The 20,760-nt window shown below is 44.6% G+C and overlaps 1 protein-coding gene across 1 annotated transcript in view; it reads right to left on the reverse strand.

Annotated features, from left to right (window-relative positions):
* The window catches only part of MAP1B (microtubule associated protein 1B), a 93,977-nt gene extending 76,324 nt beyond the window's left edge, over positions 1-17,653 (reverse strand). Inside the window, exons 1-2 of the mRNA XM_018065562.1 lie at positions 17,217-17,653; positions 8,397-8,498 (exon numbers count right to left, since the gene is read on the reverse strand). Coding sequence (XP_017921051.1) covers positions 8,397-8,498; positions 17,217-17,400 — 286 coding nt within the window. The 5' untranslated portion in view covers positions 17,401-17,653. The remainder of the gene's footprint in view (positions 1-8,396; positions 8,499-17,216) is intronic.

The following is a 20,760-nucleotide window of genomic DNA, read 5'->3' on the forward strand; positions in this document are numbered from 1 at the left end:
GAAGGTAAGGTATCCTTCTCTCCATCTCTCTCCTCCTCTCATCCATGCACAAAACATTAAAAGGGAGGAGTTCCATCAGTCAGTTTTCACGCCTATTTTGCTGGTCTTTTACACAGGTCTCAACCTCCAGATAAGAATTTAGAAAGCAGAAAACAACTGCTCAAAGGCTGAGGACCTCTGTACCAAGAGAGTGTCACCAGCCTGAGATGCAGAATTTATTAAACATCTCATCTTCAGTTTTATTACTATCTATTACTTCTCCAAATGTGGTATTTCCATTGACTGACACTTCAGCAACCAAAAAGCATCATATGGAGGAGCATCCTAGGGGCAAACCAAGATGCAGTGCCCCGAGGGGAGCGGTTGTCCCTTCTCCAGACTATTCATGGGAGACGCAAACAGGGAATCTAAGAATTTGATCCAAAATGCTCCACTGTGCCTCACTTACTCAGACTCCAATGAGAATCAGTTTGATTAAGATAGAAAGGGCCAGCAAAGGGCAGGTTTAGAGGGCTTTCCAAATGCAGGCAGCCCTCAGGACGTTCATATTTTATCTCAACCCCTCAGGCTGCACAAAGCAATTTTTTTTCAGAGGCAATTCAGTTGGTGTCTTTAAAATGACGGATGCTGTAACTGGGGAAGCTGCTGTAACCTTCCAAAAAATGCCACCTTCCCTGGGCTTTAGTGTTCATTATTAATTAGATAATTTTATTTTTAAATCATAGGTAGGGTTGCATTTTCGGTCAGCAGTCTCCTTACCCAGTCCTGACTGGAGGTGAGTCTTTGACACTGGTTGAAACAGCTTATTAAAACATTATTTTCGTCTCGTGTTTGTGTTCATCTCTCCCATCCCCGTGGTCCGTTTTTAAGGGCTCTTCCCCAGGGACACTTCTCACTTGCTCACATTTCTCGAGGACCAAAGAAATCTGACTTCACATGCAACAGAAATCACCCATAGACCGCAGCCGAGAAAACCAAAGGCGTCAGCCCTGGGGCACGATGTTTGGATGCTTGCTGTTGCCCGGGTAACATTTAATCAGGCTCGGATTGCGGCTGGGGTGGGGGTGCTGGTACCTGGGTAACCTTTGTCACTGTGACTAAATCTGTGGTTGAACAATCAAAATGCAATGCCTGCTATGATCTCCATTTCTCACCCTCTCTCTTCTTTAGGAACTGGACTAAATCTGCCCTCACACCCCTCCGTGTGTGTGTCTCTCACACACACAGGTCTTAAAGGAAGGAAGCACTGCCTGTATTCTTTTTAAGGTGTGAACGACTTATTTTCCTAACTAAATTATGACCAGTGGGGATACCTAGTTCTTCCATGGATCCCTTTACAATTCCTGGCTTCTTAATAAACACTCAAAAATATGACTTGACTTCTTAAAAAAAAAGATGTTCTTCTTAAAAAAAGCTTAAAAAGCTTATGCTTTGTTCCTCATCTTCCACCATTCTTTCTAGCCTGTTTTCATAGATGCTGAACAAAATACCCTACAGAGAACACACAAAAGCCAGCAGTAGAAACGTAAAGGGGCTTGAGCCGCTGGCTGTGGTGGCCAGCTTTAAAACACAAACAAACAGCCATCCACCACCACAACAAATCTAGCAAAAAACCGGGGCTCTCTGGTCTCTGGAAATGAAAACAAAAGCACTGACATTCAGCGCTAAGATGCTGTCCTCGGTGGGCTCCGGGAGCAGCTGTTCTCGGATGCACTTAGTCGGATTTAACGGTGGGGTTATTGACGATCCCCCAAATGGGTACTGGGCCCAGGCAGCCAATTTTGTTCCCCTCCTGCCTGTGTTTGCCTGTGCTGAGTGGCTCCACATCGCTCATGAGGAACCGCTTGAGAACCATTACAGCCAACAGAGTAAAGCATCCTTTTGACTTAAAAAAAAAAAGTGAGATGAATGGGTATTTCTAGGATGGTCTGAATGAGCCTTCATTAACAACCCTGGGGAATGAAGGTGCCTGCACAGGGCAATGAAACATCATTTTGTTCCTCTGACCACACCTGCACCAGAAAGAGAAAAACAATCACGTGCACTATAAGGATCTATGAATATAAACGATTGCTAAATCTCAAAGTTGAGCCAACTGTAAACCTCACAGGAATTAGCGCCTAGTATTGCATACACTACCAAATTCTGGATCTTCTCCTCGGAAAGTCTGGACCTCTCACTGTTCCAAAGGAATGCGAGTGGGGGCAAGCAGGCAAGGTTTGCTGTAGCGTGTGAATGGGAGCACTGGGGCGGGAGCATAGAGCAGGAGGGGAAGGCTCCTGGGAAGGCTGAGGGCAGGGGGTGAGCAGAGAAAGGCGAGCAATTTGCATTAAAATGGGAGTCCCCTTCCCAGGCAGGCGGCAATGACCTCAAGGGATGTTAAACAGAGGTCTGGTTACTTCCACAAAAATAAGGCTCTTTATTTGCCATGTTTCTTCTAAGACCAGGATTCTTCCTATAATCTCGAATGATGAGGCAATGAGAAAAGATGAGCCCGATGGGCCTGTGGGCAAGTGCCTGAACCTGTGTGTGTGCTGAGAGGGAAAACAGGAGAATAAAGCGTCTGCTTTCCCTCAGAAATCACAGGGTCCCTGAGGGTTAAGTCAGCCTCTCAAATGCAAGTGAAAGTATAGTTGTGTGCTTTATCTTTCAAAGGTTAGGAGCAGAGCTGAAAACACATTCATTACTGGCTGTCATAGAGGGCTGATGTATTCTAGGCACATACAATTAGGCTATAATTCTGTACAATGACAGACTAAACATACAAGTCTAGACAGAGAAAGAAGATGACTGCAAACATTCTTAGACCTTTTCTAAGAGCATTTTAGTATTTTCTTATCAGTCTACCGGCAAATGTAAATCCTTGCCTCATTAATGTCAAAGGGAGGAGGGGATTCACATGAGTTAAATTCAAAGGGCTTGATTTCAATTCTCCATCAAAAAGCAATCTTGAGGCCAGATATTTTTAGCAGTCACTCAGCACAAATCTGTGGTTTATTTACCTTCGGAGAAAAGGCATGGATTCTTAAACAGAACCACCCATACCCACATCACAAGGTCAATCACACCACATAAAGCTTTTTGTGAATGTGATCTAGGAGTTGTGAAACGAGTGACAAGATGTAAGCATGCCAAAGCCCCACTATTTGTTCAGTTGACTAAGAAAATAAACTACAAGAAATCTGCTTCTTAAAACTGGCAAAATCTATAGTCACTTGTTTGGAGAGAAGAGAAGAGAGAAACAAGGAATAGGAAGGATCAGAAGATGTTACCCATGGAGGTATTATCACAGCAGGAAAGCCAGCTGGGACCTTTGCTCACATCAGCATAGGCAGGGACAGGACCATCTTGCAAATAGTCTTCAACCATGCCCTGAGGTCTTGATATGTCAGCACCTTAATGCATCTCCTCCATTTTGCTCGACCTCAGCCCACCAGGCTCCTCCGTCCAAGGGATTTTCCAGGCAAGAGTACTGGAGTGGGGTGCCCTTGCCTTCTCCCTCACACCCAAAGGACCTTCCTAAACTCAGCCATGCAAGGTTGCTGCCCCCTACACATAACCAGCAACCAGCCATGTGCCTTCTGACAATGCTGAAGGCAACTGTTTCTCTACGAAACACCTTAAAATAAATTTTTAATTATTACAAAAAGGAATCCAGCCAATATATAAAGCCACCACTTCCCCTAGATAATAATAATCAGCAAATATACAAGTCTGATAGATTTTCACCAAGGGAGACAATTTTAATACTAGTTTACATGCATTGTTTTACTGTGTGATAAGCACTGCTTCACGATCTTGACACAAATTAATTCATTCCACCTTCATAAAAACTATGAGGGAGAAGTGATCATCACTGTTTCACAAACAGACTGAGGCACAGGATGGTTAGGTAACTTGTCAGAGATCCTACAGCAAGTAACGTTTAGAGCTAGGATCTAGGCTCTGCATTATGTTGCTGGCGAGAATCTGGGTTAACAAAAATGTTTAATTATTATAGCAGACAGACATAGCAAAATGATGGGAAAAAAAAGACAAATTAATTTTCATTCTGGTATCCCTTGTCCTAGGAATCATTTGTATTTGTTTGTTGTTTTGAAATGATGTCTAACACAGGCAATCACGGGACACTTTCCACGTCCCCTCTCTGCTGTTAGGGGCAGTCAGATCTAAAGTTAAGTTAGGGAGAGAAGCAAATAGGAATGGAGAGTGAAATAAATGCCATTCAGCATGGTAAAACTAGCTCAATTCTCATGATAAGATTTATCAAAATGATTCTTATTCAGCATGATTAAGGTACAAAAAAATACACAGAAAAATTAAAAAAATTTTTATGACAGTATTTGAATTTGGACACATAAGGAAATATAAGACTGTTGCTCTATTGTGAAAAGACTCAATTGTTGAACTTTGGCTTGAGTGAGAACACTGGGGCGTGTTCATCAGACAATACCTAACCTTTTCTCTCATGAGAACTGGTCTCACTTGAGTCCACCTTAGATGTGGCCAGGAGTGGTGGTATACCAGGGCGAATCAGCAGGGACCAGCCCCTGCCACACAGACATCTGTTGAAGGATTTTTAGGAAGTCGATGCTGCAACAGCTCTGAGAGAGTAAGATGGCCCGAGATGACTGGCCATTCCAAGAAATAGAGTATGCCAGAGGCAGACAGCACTTGGCGACCCCAGGGCTCACATTCTGGGGAACCGGAGGACTCATGACCTCATCATTCAGTAGATGACCCTCACCTTCTGCGGAGAAAGTAACACATTCCAGCGTCCTGCTCAAAGGATATTTGTTCAAGACGATTCAACCATTCCACAAGACCTGCAACCTTCAAGAAACAGGCCAACTGAATCTCAAAACCGTATTTAAAAACTAGTACACGGGTTGAACAAGTACTCGAGCACAAATCTGGTTGTGCTGCCGCACAATCTATGACCTGCCCTGGAGGCTATCACTAGCCTTTCAAAAGGGATCTCCAATTCTTAAAAATAGCAACAGAGGTATTAATACCATGAGTGTAAAACGGACAGAAGAGCAATCCTAGCTCCCCATCTACAGCTGGGCCTTCGTATCCACAGGACCCTTCTCTACAGATTCAACCAACTGAGGATTGAAAATACACACTTAATTCTAGAAAGTTCCAAAAAGCAATCCTGGTATTTGCCACTGGCTGGCAACTACTTGCGTAGCTTTTAGGTATTACACATTGTATTAGGTATTATAAGTGACCTAGAGATGACTTAAAGAATATGAGGCTGTGCATAGGTTACACACAAATATGAAGCCATTTCATGTAAGAGACTTGAGCCTTCGCTGACTTTGGTGTCCTCGGGGGTCCTGAATCAAGTCTCTGCAGGTTCCCATTGCCACTACCTTGTGTCAGAGAGGACAATGAATAGAATAGCTCTGCTAGCCTACACAAAAGGAAACAAAAACTGGACATGATGCAGAGTGCAATTTTATGCTAGTCCGTATGTGACTGTTAAACGCCTGCTCTTCTCACAAGAAGATAAGAGTAAGCACAGCAGTGACTGGTTTGTTTGTTTTTTTGTTCATCACTGTGTGCTCACCGTTCCCCATCCCACAGTGCCTGGCACACTGTAGGTGCTATCTAGGTTTTCTTTTTTAAAACTGGCTGAAGAAACAACTTTTTCTTCCCCTCTATTTTTCTGGCCACGCAGCATGAGGAATCTTAGTTCCCCGATCAGGGATTGAACCTATACCCCCTGGAGTGGACATGTGGTCTCTTAATCACTGGACCACAAGGAAGTCCCAAAGAAGAGCTTTATTTTTTAAAAGATTTGACCTTCCTCTTGTTCCATGCCTAAACTCAGTTAACTAAGATTCCTGAAACTCTAAACGCAGAGGTTCAGCTGACTCCATTTATGGGCTTGAGGTACACGGTTCAGCTTCTGCAAGTGCCAGGAGTGGGGAAGAGACACGAGATGTGGATCCATTTAAAAACAGATCTCAAACTTTCCCATAAAACCCTTCAATCAGTTCCGGAAAAGCTAAAGGCTTCCTTGGGTCCATCCAGCGATCACCCTATTGATCTCTGCTCACCCCAATTTTGCATCCTCCTCCAAGATAACATCTCTTCTCTCTAAAACACACTCACTTACCTGAACTGAACCCGAAGTGTGCTTTTATCATCTGTGGTAGTCTTAGTTAGAAACCTTCACCCCACTCTGAAGGGGAAGGTTCACAGGGCCTCACCCTCATGGGCTGCATTCTAGATGCTTGTCCCTCAGGGGAGAGGCCCAGCCCTGCACCGTGCACTCTTAGGCTGGGGAGCGAAGCTCGTACCATCTTCTTAGAGTTGGCAAGAATGAGAAGGTGCTGTGTGTCCAGGGGCCAATCTCTGGACACACAGCAGGAGGTTTCAGCAGGAAAAAGAGGGATAATGGGGTACATAGGCTAAAGCAGTGGTTTGGGGGACCAGAACTTCCTAGGCCACAAGAGTAAAGCCAGGTCTCTGGTTCAAAAATGGTTCATTCTTTAGCAATTCTTGCAGCCTTTCATTTTGCAATACACTGTCATTCTATAAAGTCCATCCAAGCATGAATGAACACAATGAGCACCATAGGATTCATTTACCAAAAAAAAAGTCATAGTAAAAAAGCCAGAACAATCTAAAGAGAGAGGATAAAAGCTTGAATTTTACCTTTTGAAACATACTTGTTGGAAAAGGGTACTTTCCTTATTTTTCTTTTCATAAGATGATTTTAAAAGTCATGGAAATGTGTAAGACATAAAAATACAACATAACAACGAGATAAATAACCACATACTGTACCTTAATTTCAGCAAATCACATGCTATCTGATAGGCTCTGGACCATTCCCTTTTTTTCTCAATGCAAAGTTACTTAAGAGCTGGTTTTCATATGGCTTTGCAGCAATTTTAACTTTTAATGAACCAGCTCTTGTTAAGTTTTTCTTAACACATTTACTCAACTCCATGCTTGAAAGCTATGATTCATTTGATAACTGCAAAGTATGGGGTTTTATTCTACGATCAAACTCAAAGAGAAGAATGATTCCAGTCTCATGGGCATACTGCTGCAGTCAAGTGTGATGCGTCAAGAGGCTGACATTCTGTACATGGCTTCAAATCTCGGGAAGTACAAGGCTAGCGGAATATGACAGCTCAGTCATGTCCGAGTCTTTGCGATCCCAATGGATTGCAGCCCACCAGGCTCCTCTGTCCATGGCAATTCTCCAGGCAAGAATACTAGAGTGGGTTGCCATGCCCTCCTCCAGGGGATCTTCCCAACCCAGGGATTGAAACCAGGTTTCCCACACTGTAGGCGGATTCTTTATCATCTGAGCCACCAGGGAAAACCAAGAATACTGGAGTGGGTAGCCTATCCCTTCTCAGGGGGATCTTCCACACCCAGGAATAAAACAGGGGTCTCCTGCATTGCAGGCAGATCTTTTACCAGCTGAGCTATCAGAGAAGCCCAATGGAATATGATGTAATCAGTCCAAAGGGCTGAACTTCATTGCTGATTTTTTATCAATGCCAATAAAATTTGCAATCATACAGCAAAATCATAAAGACAGAAAAGAGTAGTCTCTATTTTACATAATATTTAGGTGATATTCAAAAAATAAAATGCCAAATGGCAACTGTGATAGATCAATGGCAGAACTTTTAAGAGACACACCCCAGGTTGAGTCTTTACAGACCAGTAACTGTTCATAATCCTTAAATGTGACCAAGTGGGAGAAGCATGGATCAACCTCACAAGAGGAAGACAAGGTGGGTGAGTCTGACTACCTCCTCAGTGAAGTAGCTGGTTAGCAGCAGCATCTTCATAAATGACGAATTTTTGTGTCCTTACCTTTCATTATCCAGTAGTATTCATTTTCATCTCTGAAAGAAAGGCTATCTTAACAGTAGTTTGGAATTCCAGACTCTTTCACCCACACTAAGTGGGAGATAATGCAATGATGAAATGATACATATTTCACTGAGATAGGAAATTCAGAAACGCACATATTTCGTTTTCTTGAGAGGGAGGGTGCTTATGGAATTCTGGGAGCATCCAATTTGTATTCATAACTTCATGTGAGTAAAATTCACATTTAAAAAGGCTACAATCTCTTAAGCTCAGAGTACAGTGAGATAAATATGAAATTTTTAAATTTACCCTGGAACTTAAAATCTTCTAAGATACCACAAAATAGAAACCCACACAATGACAACTTAAGAGTCAGCTGACTTTCTTAAAAGGTGGCTTCTTGCTCACCTAGTTGATAATAACAAACACAAGAGAATCCTTTAGCAATAAAAGGAAGTCTTTCCCATGCTCCAGGCAAAGCTTTCCAGCCAAGCGCCTGTTTCTTTCGAATTCTAGGTTGACTACTACAGAACTGAAAGCCTCACCTGGAACTTCAGGAGAGAACCTTGCTGAGTGTCGAGATACAAAAAGTTTCAGTTCTTGATCCAGGTTGCATTCAATCAGGTTTGTGTCCCATGATCGGATTCCTAAGGAAAGAAAGGAAGACAGATGACAGGCCACCAGTTAGTCATTTCACTGTGGTTTGGAAAACATCACTGTAGCATTTCTCAGGCTTGAAGGAAGGGAGTGGAGGCTCTTTTGCTGAAGAGCTTGGTGACCAGCAGTGGATGCCCACAAAATGGGAGGGCGGGGGAGGTCTCTCCACCAGGCCACAGGGGAAGGATAACTAGCAGTGTGGACTGAACTTCTGCCCCTCATAACATGTAAATGCAGCTCTTCTGGAAGAGTAAAAGAAAACAGCTATTAGGAAAATGACAGGCTTTACTCCTGAGAGGGAGCAGAAAGGACAGGAAGATGGTGAGCTCCGTAGCAGTTAGGGGGCTACTAGACAATCGCTGGCTTTCCCATGGTCCACTTGTACGTGGCTAGAAAACGGAGAATGAGGGTGGGAAGTAAATACGGGGGCTGGCATTCAAGTCCACGTGTCTGTTTTTAAAGCTTTTCGCAGTGTGCACGTGCATTTTGTAAGCATATCTGGTTACTCTTCTTTACTCCTCCCATTTTCGACCTTGATTTCTCAGCCCCTGGATATCAATCAAAATGTGTGTAATCTTTGCTAAGGAGGCAGATCTGGCCTATCTGTCCTCCCAGGCATTTACCTAACTAGCTTGGCAGACAACTCTTTCATTCACAATTGTTAGTTGTCCCGCATTTTCTTATCCAGAGGCAAAGAGATGTGGCAACTTTTTATACTTTATAAAATTCTACTGAGTTGGGGGCCGTGAACTGTCTATTCCCATAAAAGTTCACAAGGCTGGAAGGTGGGGTGAGGGGTGCTGACGCCCTACCTCCCTCCTCTCTCCTGACCTTCCAGAAGAGGTGGCTAGAGGGGAACAGCAGAGAAGGGAGGACCAGGCAAAACTGAGGAATCACAGAACTCAGGAGTGTATTTTTATATCTTCCCCAATAGATGGCTCATGGGAGAGCCATTATGTAGGCAGTATCCTTGACTCCACCCCTGCATGGAGCATCCTCAACCACCAGAAACAAACCTCTGGAAAGGCAATCTTTTACTCTCTATCTACTAAAGGCAGGGACTTGAACATGTAGGTGTATCACACAGGTGAACTATCTCTAAATAAACACTTGATCGTTTAATCATTTTTGCTGGTCATTAGTCATGCACACAGACTTGGGAGTATAAATGGCGGTATGTTACTTAAACATACCTCTTAAATCCTTAAAGTATATCTGCATTTACCCCTATTTAAATCTTGTTCGGTTTTCCTATTCTGCAAAGAATCAATGTATATACACAAACTACAAAGATTCTGTAAACTGAGTTGATATACATCTAAAATATCTTCAGATGATACACCTAACACCTTTCTGAATTATGAGAAATATTTTCAAATAGATGTACACCCTCTTCCTCTAAATAGAGACAGATATTTCTCATACAATCCGTGGGAAGGATTCAGGTGTGCAAGAGTTAACATTGCTAAAGAGAGGCAAAATTATAAGGGAAAATTTTATGGGTCTCCCTGGAAACATTAACAGCCTCAGTTTGCATTTGTGCTGAAGGAACACTTAAATTTTAACAAGAAAGGCATGTTGTGATTTTGTGAATCCTTTTCATGCAGAATTGATAAAGAGGTTTCCTTTTTGTTCCACAGAAAGCTTGACAGGTGAAGAGGTCTGAATTCATTAAAATATTTGACTTCCACATATATATTCTATATATTCAGCTAGTGTGGAAAATCATCAAGCCCCTGTCTGAACTGCTTAATTGCAAATTAGTGACTGGATTATCTGTGCTCCAGGTCTGAGCTCCACTTTGTCTTCTGGCTTGTCAAGTAGGGTCAATAAGTTAATAACGAGACATACGTATTTAAATTAAATTCACACGATGATTCTGCCTTTGTTCTAAGTTATGTCTAAATTGCTACATTATTTGAACGGCTTCATCTAGGGCTATACATAGACTTGTTCTAGAATGTTGTTTGCCATTTTTCCCTTGACTTCAATTAACTTGTCATGACACAGGCAATTAAATGTTTGCTTTTTCTTTCATAACCTTCTGCTTCTATGATTTGTAATTTAAAAGTGGAAAAAGTAGAAAAATCATTCAGTAATTTTTAAGTTCCATTAGCAAACAACTGATAAAATGATTATTTCTCTTTTTTATACTCCCAGTGAAATTAAAAATTCAGGTTCTCTTTTTCAAGGGAGCAATTTCCAGCCAAATTACATCTTAAGAATGCATAATCACTACTACCACTTATAAAATAAAGGTTACAATGGATTTACCAGTTATTTTAGTTGAAAAGGAAAATTTTGGAACCAGGCCACTTTCTATACCAATTTTAGAAGAAAATACTGTGTAATTACTTTGTACCTTCTACTGGATAATGTTAGTAAAGGGAAATAGTACCTTTCAATGAAAGCTGTTACAGCATTCCGTTGGTTTATATATCTCCCCTTTGAGCCTAAGAGGAAGCCAGCAGTGGATCCTCTGAAGCTCATAGGACCAAAATAAAGTCTTCTTCGGCCCTTCTCACACTGACCCCTCCCTGAGTTCATGACTGGAGGGGACAGTGGGGTGCTGGGAAAGAAGTTCTGAAGAGGCTTTCAGAAGGAGGTCATTCTGGGCTCTGGTGAGGAGTAGAAAAGCCATGGAATTTTCTGGCCCTTTTTTTGACTATCCCCCCAAACCACGCCACGTCGAGTTCTTCCCTGGGCCTTTGCTTCTCCAGCAAATCTGTCATGACTATGCCCTTACTGGCTTTCTCAGATGGGGGCAAAATAACTCCACCAGTTGGAGGAAATCAACCTGCACTTCCCTCTTTTCCCAGCCATCCCCCACATCATGAGGCATGAGGGAATCTTAGTTCCCCCCCCCCAGGGATCGAACCTGTCACCCCCTGCATTGGAAGCATGGAGTCTTAACCCCTGGACCACTAGGAAGTACTTTTTAAACTGGGCCCAGAGAGCATCTGCCACCCCTGGGCAGCTGGCCTATGGCAAGGCACCCTGAGAACTCCCCTGCCTGACCCAGGGCTGTCTTCCAGCCCCGGAAGCTAGTACCATCTCTCTCTAGCTTGATGACCAGTGGGGAACAAAGGACCTTTCCATCTCAGTTCTGATTCCAGGGCGGGCAGTGCACAAAGGGAAGGCTAAGTGCACGTGAAATTGACGGATGAAAAAAAGGGGAAAAAAAGGTGTGTGTGGCAGGAGGGTAGGGGGCAGGAATCCCAGGACAAGTCAGGGTGAACCACAAGGAAGAGCCACGTCCTCTTACTTTATACAGGTTAGACTTCACCAAGTTTATTGATGATGCAAGCATTTTATAGGATTATTTAATAAAAGCAACATTTTTTTAAAGCCTCTCATTTAAAGGCTAAAATCTATATCCTGAAAGAAACAACAGATAGAAAGCATGAGGAAACGGCCATGCATTGCGTGTTGAAATGATACCCGGGTTCCATCTGCTACTGGGACCTATGACAAGTTGATTTTTTTCCATGAGCTTTAGTTGCTCCCTCTCAGAAATAGACTTTTGACTATTTTTTGCCCAATTTCCTGAATTATTTAACTACAATCATAAAATTCTATTTGTAAAACTGCATTAAATAGTGATCTGAAGTCAGATTAGACTCATAAAGAAATAATTACAACAAAGGAAATGCTAAATTCAATAAGGTCTTCTTTTTTAGAGAAAAATTTTCTTACTTTTTTTCCCCTTGACCTAGCCTTCAATTTGCTTTTTCCCCTTTGTTTTAAGCCAACAAGTTAATGTTCATAATTTATGTGTTCTGTGTAATGCAGGCTAGGGAGGCCCATCTTACACACAGTTAGTTCAGCATTTCAAAGCATTGATGATAAATAACTTAGGTCTTGGCTGGCATCTTACATTAGAAACAAGCAAAAGAAGTGATTTATAATAAGTTATTTATTGGCAGTAAAAGTTGGAACTTATTTAAAAGGTAAACCTTTACAGAAGATTAACAATGACTCATCAATTTAACAACCTTAAGTTTGGGGATTGGCTTATATTTGGATCAGAGAACTCTTTTAGTAGATAATGCCAATTAAGCAGCACAAGCAGAAATCCATCTGCCTTTTGATTTTGGAAAGTATGAAGATGGATGGATATAATAAATATATCATTCCCCAACATTTCTTTTCATTCCCACCACCCCTTTGTTTTCCTGTTAAAACAAAATGGAAACAAAGCCCTAACTCTTTCCTGGGTTCTTAATTCTCTTAACCAATTTAGACTAAAAGTATTCAATAAATGACAATGTAATTAGCAAAACTTACATCTAAAAAGCCAGGGCAGTAGATGTTACACATATCTATCTTTCTGATGAACAAATCCTGCTGATTCCCAGTGTCAACCAGAGGAAAGTTACACTCTAACAGCAACTGAAATCAAACTGACAGTGTTTTTTTTACATGTTTTAGCTTAAAAAAAAATAAAATAAAACGAAGCAATGAAAACTTTTCACAAGGCTCTAGAATTAGTTTTGCAAGACATGAGTGTATGTAGTCTATCTCCCAAAATAAATTGGAGGAGGGGAGACTCTGCTAAAAATGGGGATGACTGTTAAGTCTCTGTTGCAGACTAATTAGGAAGGGGGCAAAGGAGGTGCCAAGGAGTGACAATGGTTTGGCATGGAGTCCTGCATAACTAACTAAATAAAGCTAGACCAGTCTGAGCAAAGACTGTTGCTTCAGAATTAAGAAATGACCAGACCCTACATTATGCATTTTGAATGCAGCTGAAGAAATGAATGATGGTCTTCTGTCCTTGTGTAACCAAGCAGGACCCTATGGGACATTTCTGGGACAGACCCCTCCCCTATACCCTCTGCTTTAGTTCCTCTCTGAAATACCTAGATATTAGTATCTGAAGCATATTTCCTGAGTTATTTTTCAGATGCTAAAATCACCATCAAATGGAAGAAACTAACTACTTGATGACCATCAGCACATAGTCCTCATTAACACAGTCTTGTGCTATGCCTAGTCACTCAGTCACGTCCAAATCTTTGCGACCCCATGGACTGTACCCACCAGGCTCCTCTGTCCATGGGGATTTTCCAGGCAAGAATACTGGAGTGTGTTGTCATGCCCTTCTCCAAGGGATCTTCTCAACCCAGGGATCGAACCGAGCTCTCCTGCATTGCAGGCGGATTCTTTACCATCTGAGCCAGCAAGGAAGCCCAACGTAGTCTTGCTACCTCATCATCAATCTAATTCTCAATAGAGAATGGTGCATGAGCTGATCACACACTCTGGGACACCCTCCCTCACACTGCCTTTAAAAATGCTTTGCTGAAACCCTTGGGGGATTTCGGGGGTTTTGAGCACGAGCTCCCCGTTCTCCCTACATCAGCATCTTACAATAAAGCTGCACTTTCCTTCACCACAATCTGGGGTTAGTAGATTGGCTTTTCTGTGTGCAGGTGAGCTGCCTGGAGTTTGATTCAGTAACACTAGGTTTCAAGAAGCATGTACTCAGCCTCCATGGTGGGCTGATTCAGGCCTATTGATGTACTTGCGTTTCCGCCATCTTCTTACAGATTTATTTTCTGGGTTTCCCATAGAGCCTTAAATCATCAAATGGCAAAAATCCAAGTTGCCAGGGTCTCCAGACTCACAGAGCCTCCTCAGGATGAGAGGGGAGATAAGCAAGAGGGGCAGAAGATGAACCGCTTTCCCTGCGGAAAGGCTGCGGCACACAATCGGGGCCGAACCCCCGGAGCATCTCCATCTTGCTTCACACAACCGGCCCCATGGGCACCAGCCACCACAGCTGTGGTATCAGAGTGACCTCTGGAGGAGGAGGCCCTGCTGGAACCCGAGAGCTGAGGAAGCATCACATCAGGCCAGGGCAACAGCCAGCCTGCCCTGTTGCTAAGTCATCTCTGACTGTCAAAAAAGCTACAGGAGCAGTATTTCCACTTAGCACTGGAAGGCCCTGTGGTTTGAGCTGCATCCAAGACCCCAGGACCCAAGAGAGTTGATCTCCAGAGGAAAAGCAGCATCTGTTACTGTGCCTTAGGAAATGGCTTTGCTCATTCACTTGGTTGATTCTTAATGCGATCAATACTGCTATTTCAGAGTTCCCCGCAAAAAGCTGACTAAATCAGGGCACTAAAAAATCAGGAAGGCATGCTGACTGAAAAGGAAACCTGAGGGGGCTTCTGGGGGGGTCCCAGGAATGTCCGTTTCTTGGTCAGGATCACACAGGTATGTCTTTTTGTGAAAATTCACCAAGCTCCTCATTTATGATTTGAGCCTTTCCCTCACTACATAATACATCAATAAATTTTAAAAAAAGAAAAGGGGCAGGAAGACAAAATTGAACCTGATCACTAAGTTCCAATAGTGTGAAAAATGGCCGAGACCACGTCATAGTGACCGATAGCTTGGGTGAATCTAGTTTATCCTCAAACAGAAGCAGCTTGAATAAACCCCCTGAGGAATAGGGCACTAAAAGGGTGATCAGCAGAGTAACAAAGCAGGAAGATAATTACATGGAAGGTGATTGCTGAGCCACCTCCCTGCATGGGGTGCTGCCCACAAGTGGATGACTACTGCCTTTGTATAAAAGCAAGCTCTAGAAATTGCTCTTTGATCTCCCTGTGATGTTAGCCTGGCCTGCACTAACATCATGACGGGGCCAGAAAACCAGTGATGCCGCAGTGCCGACATTCTGTCACTTATGAGTGGTGTGACCTTGAGCTGGTCTCCCTATCCTTCCTGCCTCTCTGGGCCCCCGTCTCCAAAATGGGGATGAGGGTCCCTCTCCTCCCACCACATCGGGTGGTTATGCACCTTTTATACATAGAAACACACCTCCTGCTTTATTATTACTTCCCAGCAAAAGTGCTGACAAATAATATTTTTTAAAAAATCCAAAGTCATAGGTTCATACAGCAGCCACACCCAGTCAGTCCATATGAAATTTTCCAAGGAGAAAATGTGCAGATAAACTAAATTAGTACTGATCAAATTCAAAGGACTATAGTTTGACAAATGAAGGGTTATTAGATGCTCAAAGGAGGCATTTCACTATTGACCTAGCCTATTCTTCAATTTTTTTTTTCCGAATAAAATAACAAGTCTGCTTTCTACTCACATTTTTTTCTTTCTTTTTTTTAAGCCAAAAAGTAACACCAGTGCTTTAAAGTTAAACAAAAGAACCAGGTCTGCAACTCGAGTCTCCACCCTGCAGCCTTTTGTTCTGGGTACAGGCGACCGTTTCCAAATGCAGAGGCAGACCACTAGAGTTTATTTTTTTTTTTCCTCTAAAACAAGCTTTTCTCGCGTCTTTCATGGGGAGTAGGGGGCGGGCGCGGGGAACAAGGGCTGCGTGAACGCCCTTTGTCCGCCTCGGGCTGCCGTAGAGACCGCAGTGCGGACTGCACCACGCCCACCAGCCGGTGTCTCGGGGCAGACGCGCTTCAGCACCACCCGGAGAGAATAGAGCACGGGCTGGGGTTGTGGAGGGACCGGCGACCTCGGTCAGGGAGAAGGGGAGGTCTGCGATGCCGGGGTCGGGGGTAGTGGGGAGGGAAAGGCAGAGGACAGAGCTGACCACCCGGGGACTTCGCGCGCAACAAAGCCGGGTTGAAGCAGACGAGGGGCACGCTGCACCCCCAAGCACCGGCGGAACGCACGCCCGGCCGGGCGCGCCCAGTGGGGGCGCCGCAGTGCGGGGGGCAGGTGCATCGGGCGGGGGCACTGCGGCAGCCCGGGTGGGGCTGCGGGGCGGGTCGGTCCGCGCGCCCGAGGCTGCGCCCGCTGGATCCTTACGGCCCCGCCCAGGGTTTCCCAGCGAACCGCTATTCGGCCTCTGCAGAGCGCGCTCCTACTGCCCGCACCGGGCCAGGCGCCGGCCCTACCCACCACCCCACCCCCAAGCCATCACTCCCGAGGCAAAGACTTTTAAAAGGAAAAGCCCCACCCCGCAACTTGGGGGTCCCATTGTCCTTGCTGAAAGCTGCAACCGAGGCCCCAGGGGCAGTAGAGAGGCAGGCGCCGTCTGGGAACGAGGCGCAGGCGGTTCTCCATCTCTGCGTCCCGGAGGGGCGGGGGGGGGGGCGGGGGAGGGGCGGGGGGGGGCGGGGGAGGGGCGGGCGTGGCCCTAGGACTAGCCTAGTCATTCCGAGGGAAGAAAAGATGGAGAGGTTGTAAGCTAGCAAAAGCACTTCTCGGGGCTGAGGTGGTTGTGGCTAGAGGGATTCCCACGCGCGCCCTGGCACATGGTACTTCAGCCTCGGGTCTGCTGACCAGGGGCAATCCCAGCATTTTGCTGTGGCGGGGGGGAAGGGGGAGATAAAAGAGGTAATTGCAACGTTCCCCCCCCCACACACCTTTGGTGTCCTGCGGTTGCGGCTTTATTGCAGCCTCTGCCCCTTTGACACCTGCATCTCATTTAGCGGGAGAGGCGGTAGCCAGCTGGAATCTGTAGACCCAGCCTGGTGACGGATCCCTCAAGGTTAGGAGACTCTCCCACTGGGTCGCAAATCTAATAATTTGCATTATTCTCCGAAATGAACCTGGGGCGGGAGTGGGGGAGTGGGGAAGGAATCTGGACTGAGTGTGGGAAGTGGCGGGGAAAGGCGTGGGTGCGGGGCGTGCCGGAGGAGAAAGGTGGCCGTCGTGCCCTGGGTGGGGTCGCGTTTGCGCGTCTCCCCGAACGCGTCCCCTGGGGGCGCAGGGCCTCTTACCAAGCTCGATGTTGCCGATGGCGCGTCGCAGGTGCTCTTCGGTCACAATCTCGCCGACGACCACCAGCAGGTAGAATTTGCTGTCGAGGAAGCGATGCGACAGGCTGGGCGAGGTGGTCGCCGCTGGGTTGGCAATGCTGCCGGACGGCTCAGGCTCGGCGGCTTCCACCACCACGGTCGCCATCCTGCCGGCCCGTTAAGCCTCGGCGAAGTGCCCGGCTCCGGCCGCTCCGCTCGTCTGCGGCAGGAGAAAGGATTATCTCCGAAGGTGCTGTCTCCGCTCCGCCCCCTGCGTCTCCCCTCCTCCTGGCGCTGCGCGCCGCCTCCCCCTCCGCCCTCTCCGAGAGCGCGCGGCGGAGAGGAGCCGGGAGTGAGAGAGGGCGGGGAGGCGGTGCCTCTTTTATATGGAGACTAGGCAGGGCGCCGGGGAGGAGGAGGAAGAGGAGGAGGGAAGGACCACCCGGCACATCCTCGCGGGGTGGCTGCCTCCGCTCTTCCAACCGTTGGCCCAGGGCTGATGTCATCTGCAGCAAATCATCTCGCCCGCGGCCCGGAAGCTGGAGGGACGAGGTGTGTGGACAATGGTCAGGGTAGGGCCGCGAGTCAAGGGGCTGGAGGACTCGACGGGGGGAAAACACTCCCAACCCACACCCCACCCACAGCCTGCCGGCTCCAAACCCTCACCCCGCCTGTGCAGGAGAAGTGGATGGGTTTCCATTTTCAGAGTCGGGATATTTACCCTGTCCTAGGTGCACAGGCCAGGCCTCTGCCTTGGGTGCTGTCTGCGATGAAGCCAGGTCCTCAGGATCTGTGTTAGCACAGCGGACGTGGGGCTGAGGGTACCCCGCCCAGGAAGGTGGAACCTGTTTTTTCTCTGATGTTGTGGATTTCGGAAGACATATTTACCACCACCTACACATGAAGAATACACCAAAGATGCAAAACCTCAGCTTACCATTGTTCAGTCTTTGGAACTTATTCTGAAAGACCCACTGGTGAAAAAGTACTGGCTTTGTAGTGCTCATGGGCAATGAGAAGAATACAGATGCATTATTCCAGATACAGATTTCTGGTCTTAATAATATGCTGAACATATAGTATCAGGCATAACAATAAAGAGAAGATACTGTCTCTATCCAGCAGGATTATAGTGACTATAGTGTACTTTTCAGTTCCTTGGGGAACACACATGCACAATTATTTCATGTAACAATGATGTCTTTTAAAATACATGTAGCATTGGGGATTTTTATTGCCTTTGTCTATGTTTAGAAGAACTCATAAAAAACGTTTAAAGGCAGCCCATCTACAACCACTTCTCACAAACACATTGAATATAATGAATATAACTTATGTCCCAGGAAGGAAGTGGTGGTGGTGAAGAAGGAACAAAATGGTCAAACATGGTACTATCATAAAAGACTGGAGAACTAGAGGCTTAAGAAAGAGGAATGAGTGGAAACTAGAGCAGCCAATATAGTTTTAATACTAGACTGCATATAAATAAAAGAAAAAAAATCACCTGGATATACTAAGATTTCCAAAAGCCTATCGTCATAGCTGTTAACCACCCCGACTTATTGGTAATGTGCTCTGCTCTTATCTCCTTCCTGAAACCCTGACATGGTTTTGGCCCCATCATATATGCAAGACTGATCAATGGGGACTAAAGTTACTGGTGAGGTGCTTTCACCAGTGATCAGTGGCAATGAGTTTTCAAGTAAGATGGTAACAGAGAAAGCATTCAATTTCTGTTAGAGAGGTAAGGCCATAATAGGGAGAGGAGATGTAGTAAGGAGCAGTGTTTTCCAATTTCAGCCATTGAAATCAGTGTCAGCTAGTGATGGCCTTCCATTTCTCTGAACCTTCTTTATTTTTATTTATGTAACAGTTTTCATGAGCTCCATTTCTTTTCTTAAATTTATTTTAAATGAAATTACTGCTCTATAGGTGGAAACACTAATTACTATAAATAGAAGGTATCCCTAAAATAAACATAATGAAAATAAGTACCATGACAAAAACTCCTGCTATACACTATTGTTATTTGCTGAAGACTCTGACCCTGAGGTATACCCTAAGTTTAAAACAGAAAGTGTTAGAAAGGTATTGAAGACATACCAGCACCTGAGTTGTTCTCCATTGTCATAACAGAAGGTTGGATGAAAACATCAGAAGGGCTTTCCTACTGTGTGAGTTAGTGCAATTAAATACTATGACAATGAACCACTTAAGTCATTACCCACACTTTGAAAAAGAGACGAAATGGAAGAACGCAGACTAGAGATGCTGACTGCTACTGTCCAACTTTGTAACTCTGGGCAAGTGACTTATTCTTATCTTCAGTCTCTTCATCTACATACTGAGTGAAGAATGCATTTTCAACAGTGTGAGTACCTCTGTAAAAGAAGAGTACAGGATAAGAATGTAAATGGCTAATACAGAGATTGGAAGATAGTAAGCACTCAAAACATGATTGATGACCTGTTTTGACCAAGTTTCTTGGAGAATAGAATGAAAGCATCTTACAAAATGTGTAGGTGACATCACGTTGGGCACAACTACAAACACCTCCGAAACAAGAACTGAATGTTGACACTACAAACTAGAAAAGTAGTTGCTCCCATCCCCATCTCAAGAAAAAAAAGGTAACAGTTGTAAGGAGGAAGGGGAAAGCTAACATATAAGAGTGCCAGTATTACCTGCTGCCACTTAACATTACCTAGGTATCCCAAAGGCCCCTCAGGCTCAACATGCTCCAAACCCAAATCATCTTTGACCTCCAAACCTAGTCCCCTCTCACTTTCCCTATTTCATCAAACATTATCACCACCTATCCTACCGTCAAACCAGAAACCTCACAGGCATCTTGGACTCCTCGCAGACTTTAGCCCCATATACAGTTTAGCGTGGAGACTGGTCAATTTTACCTCCTAAGTATCTCTTCAATCCTTCTACTTCTATTGACTATCCCCAACCTAGTCCAAGCTACCACCTTCATGAGAGATAGTAGGGTATAAGTTAGAAATTGGGTTCTGTAGTCACACTGCCTGCTTTCAAGTCCCACCACCAAAGCTTGTTAGCTGTGTGACCTTGGGCAAGATGCTTAACCAGTCTGTGCCTTAATTTCGTCATTCGCATAATAGAGATGAGTGCCCACCTCCCAGACAGGGAAACAGCTTAAATATGCAAAGTGCTTAAAATAGGACCATGCATATAATAAGTACTCAGTAAGGGTTAGTTGCTCCTTCTATTACTATTTAACACGTTACTGTGGAAAATTTCAAATGTATAAAAGCAGAGAGAATAGTATAAGAAACCTCTATGTACCCATCATTGTAATCAGATGATTTTTACAGTTTGTTTAAATCAAGATCCAAATGAGATCTATATGTTTTGGTTGACTGGATATGTCTTAAATCTCTTAATCTATGTGTTCCTATTCTTGTTTTCCTTTAAAATTTCTTGTTGAATTATAGAAACATTTGTTCTGCAGAATTTCACAGTCTGATTTTTGCTGATTGACTGTTGTATTTAACATGTT

The sequence above is a fragment of the Capra hircus genome, chromosome 20 (genome assembly GCF_001704415.2).
Source record: "Capra hircus breed San Clemente chromosome 20, ASM170441v1, whole genome shotgun sequence".
Lineage (NCBI taxonomy): Eukaryota > Metazoa > Chordata > Mammalia > Artiodactyla > Bovidae > Capra > Capra hircus.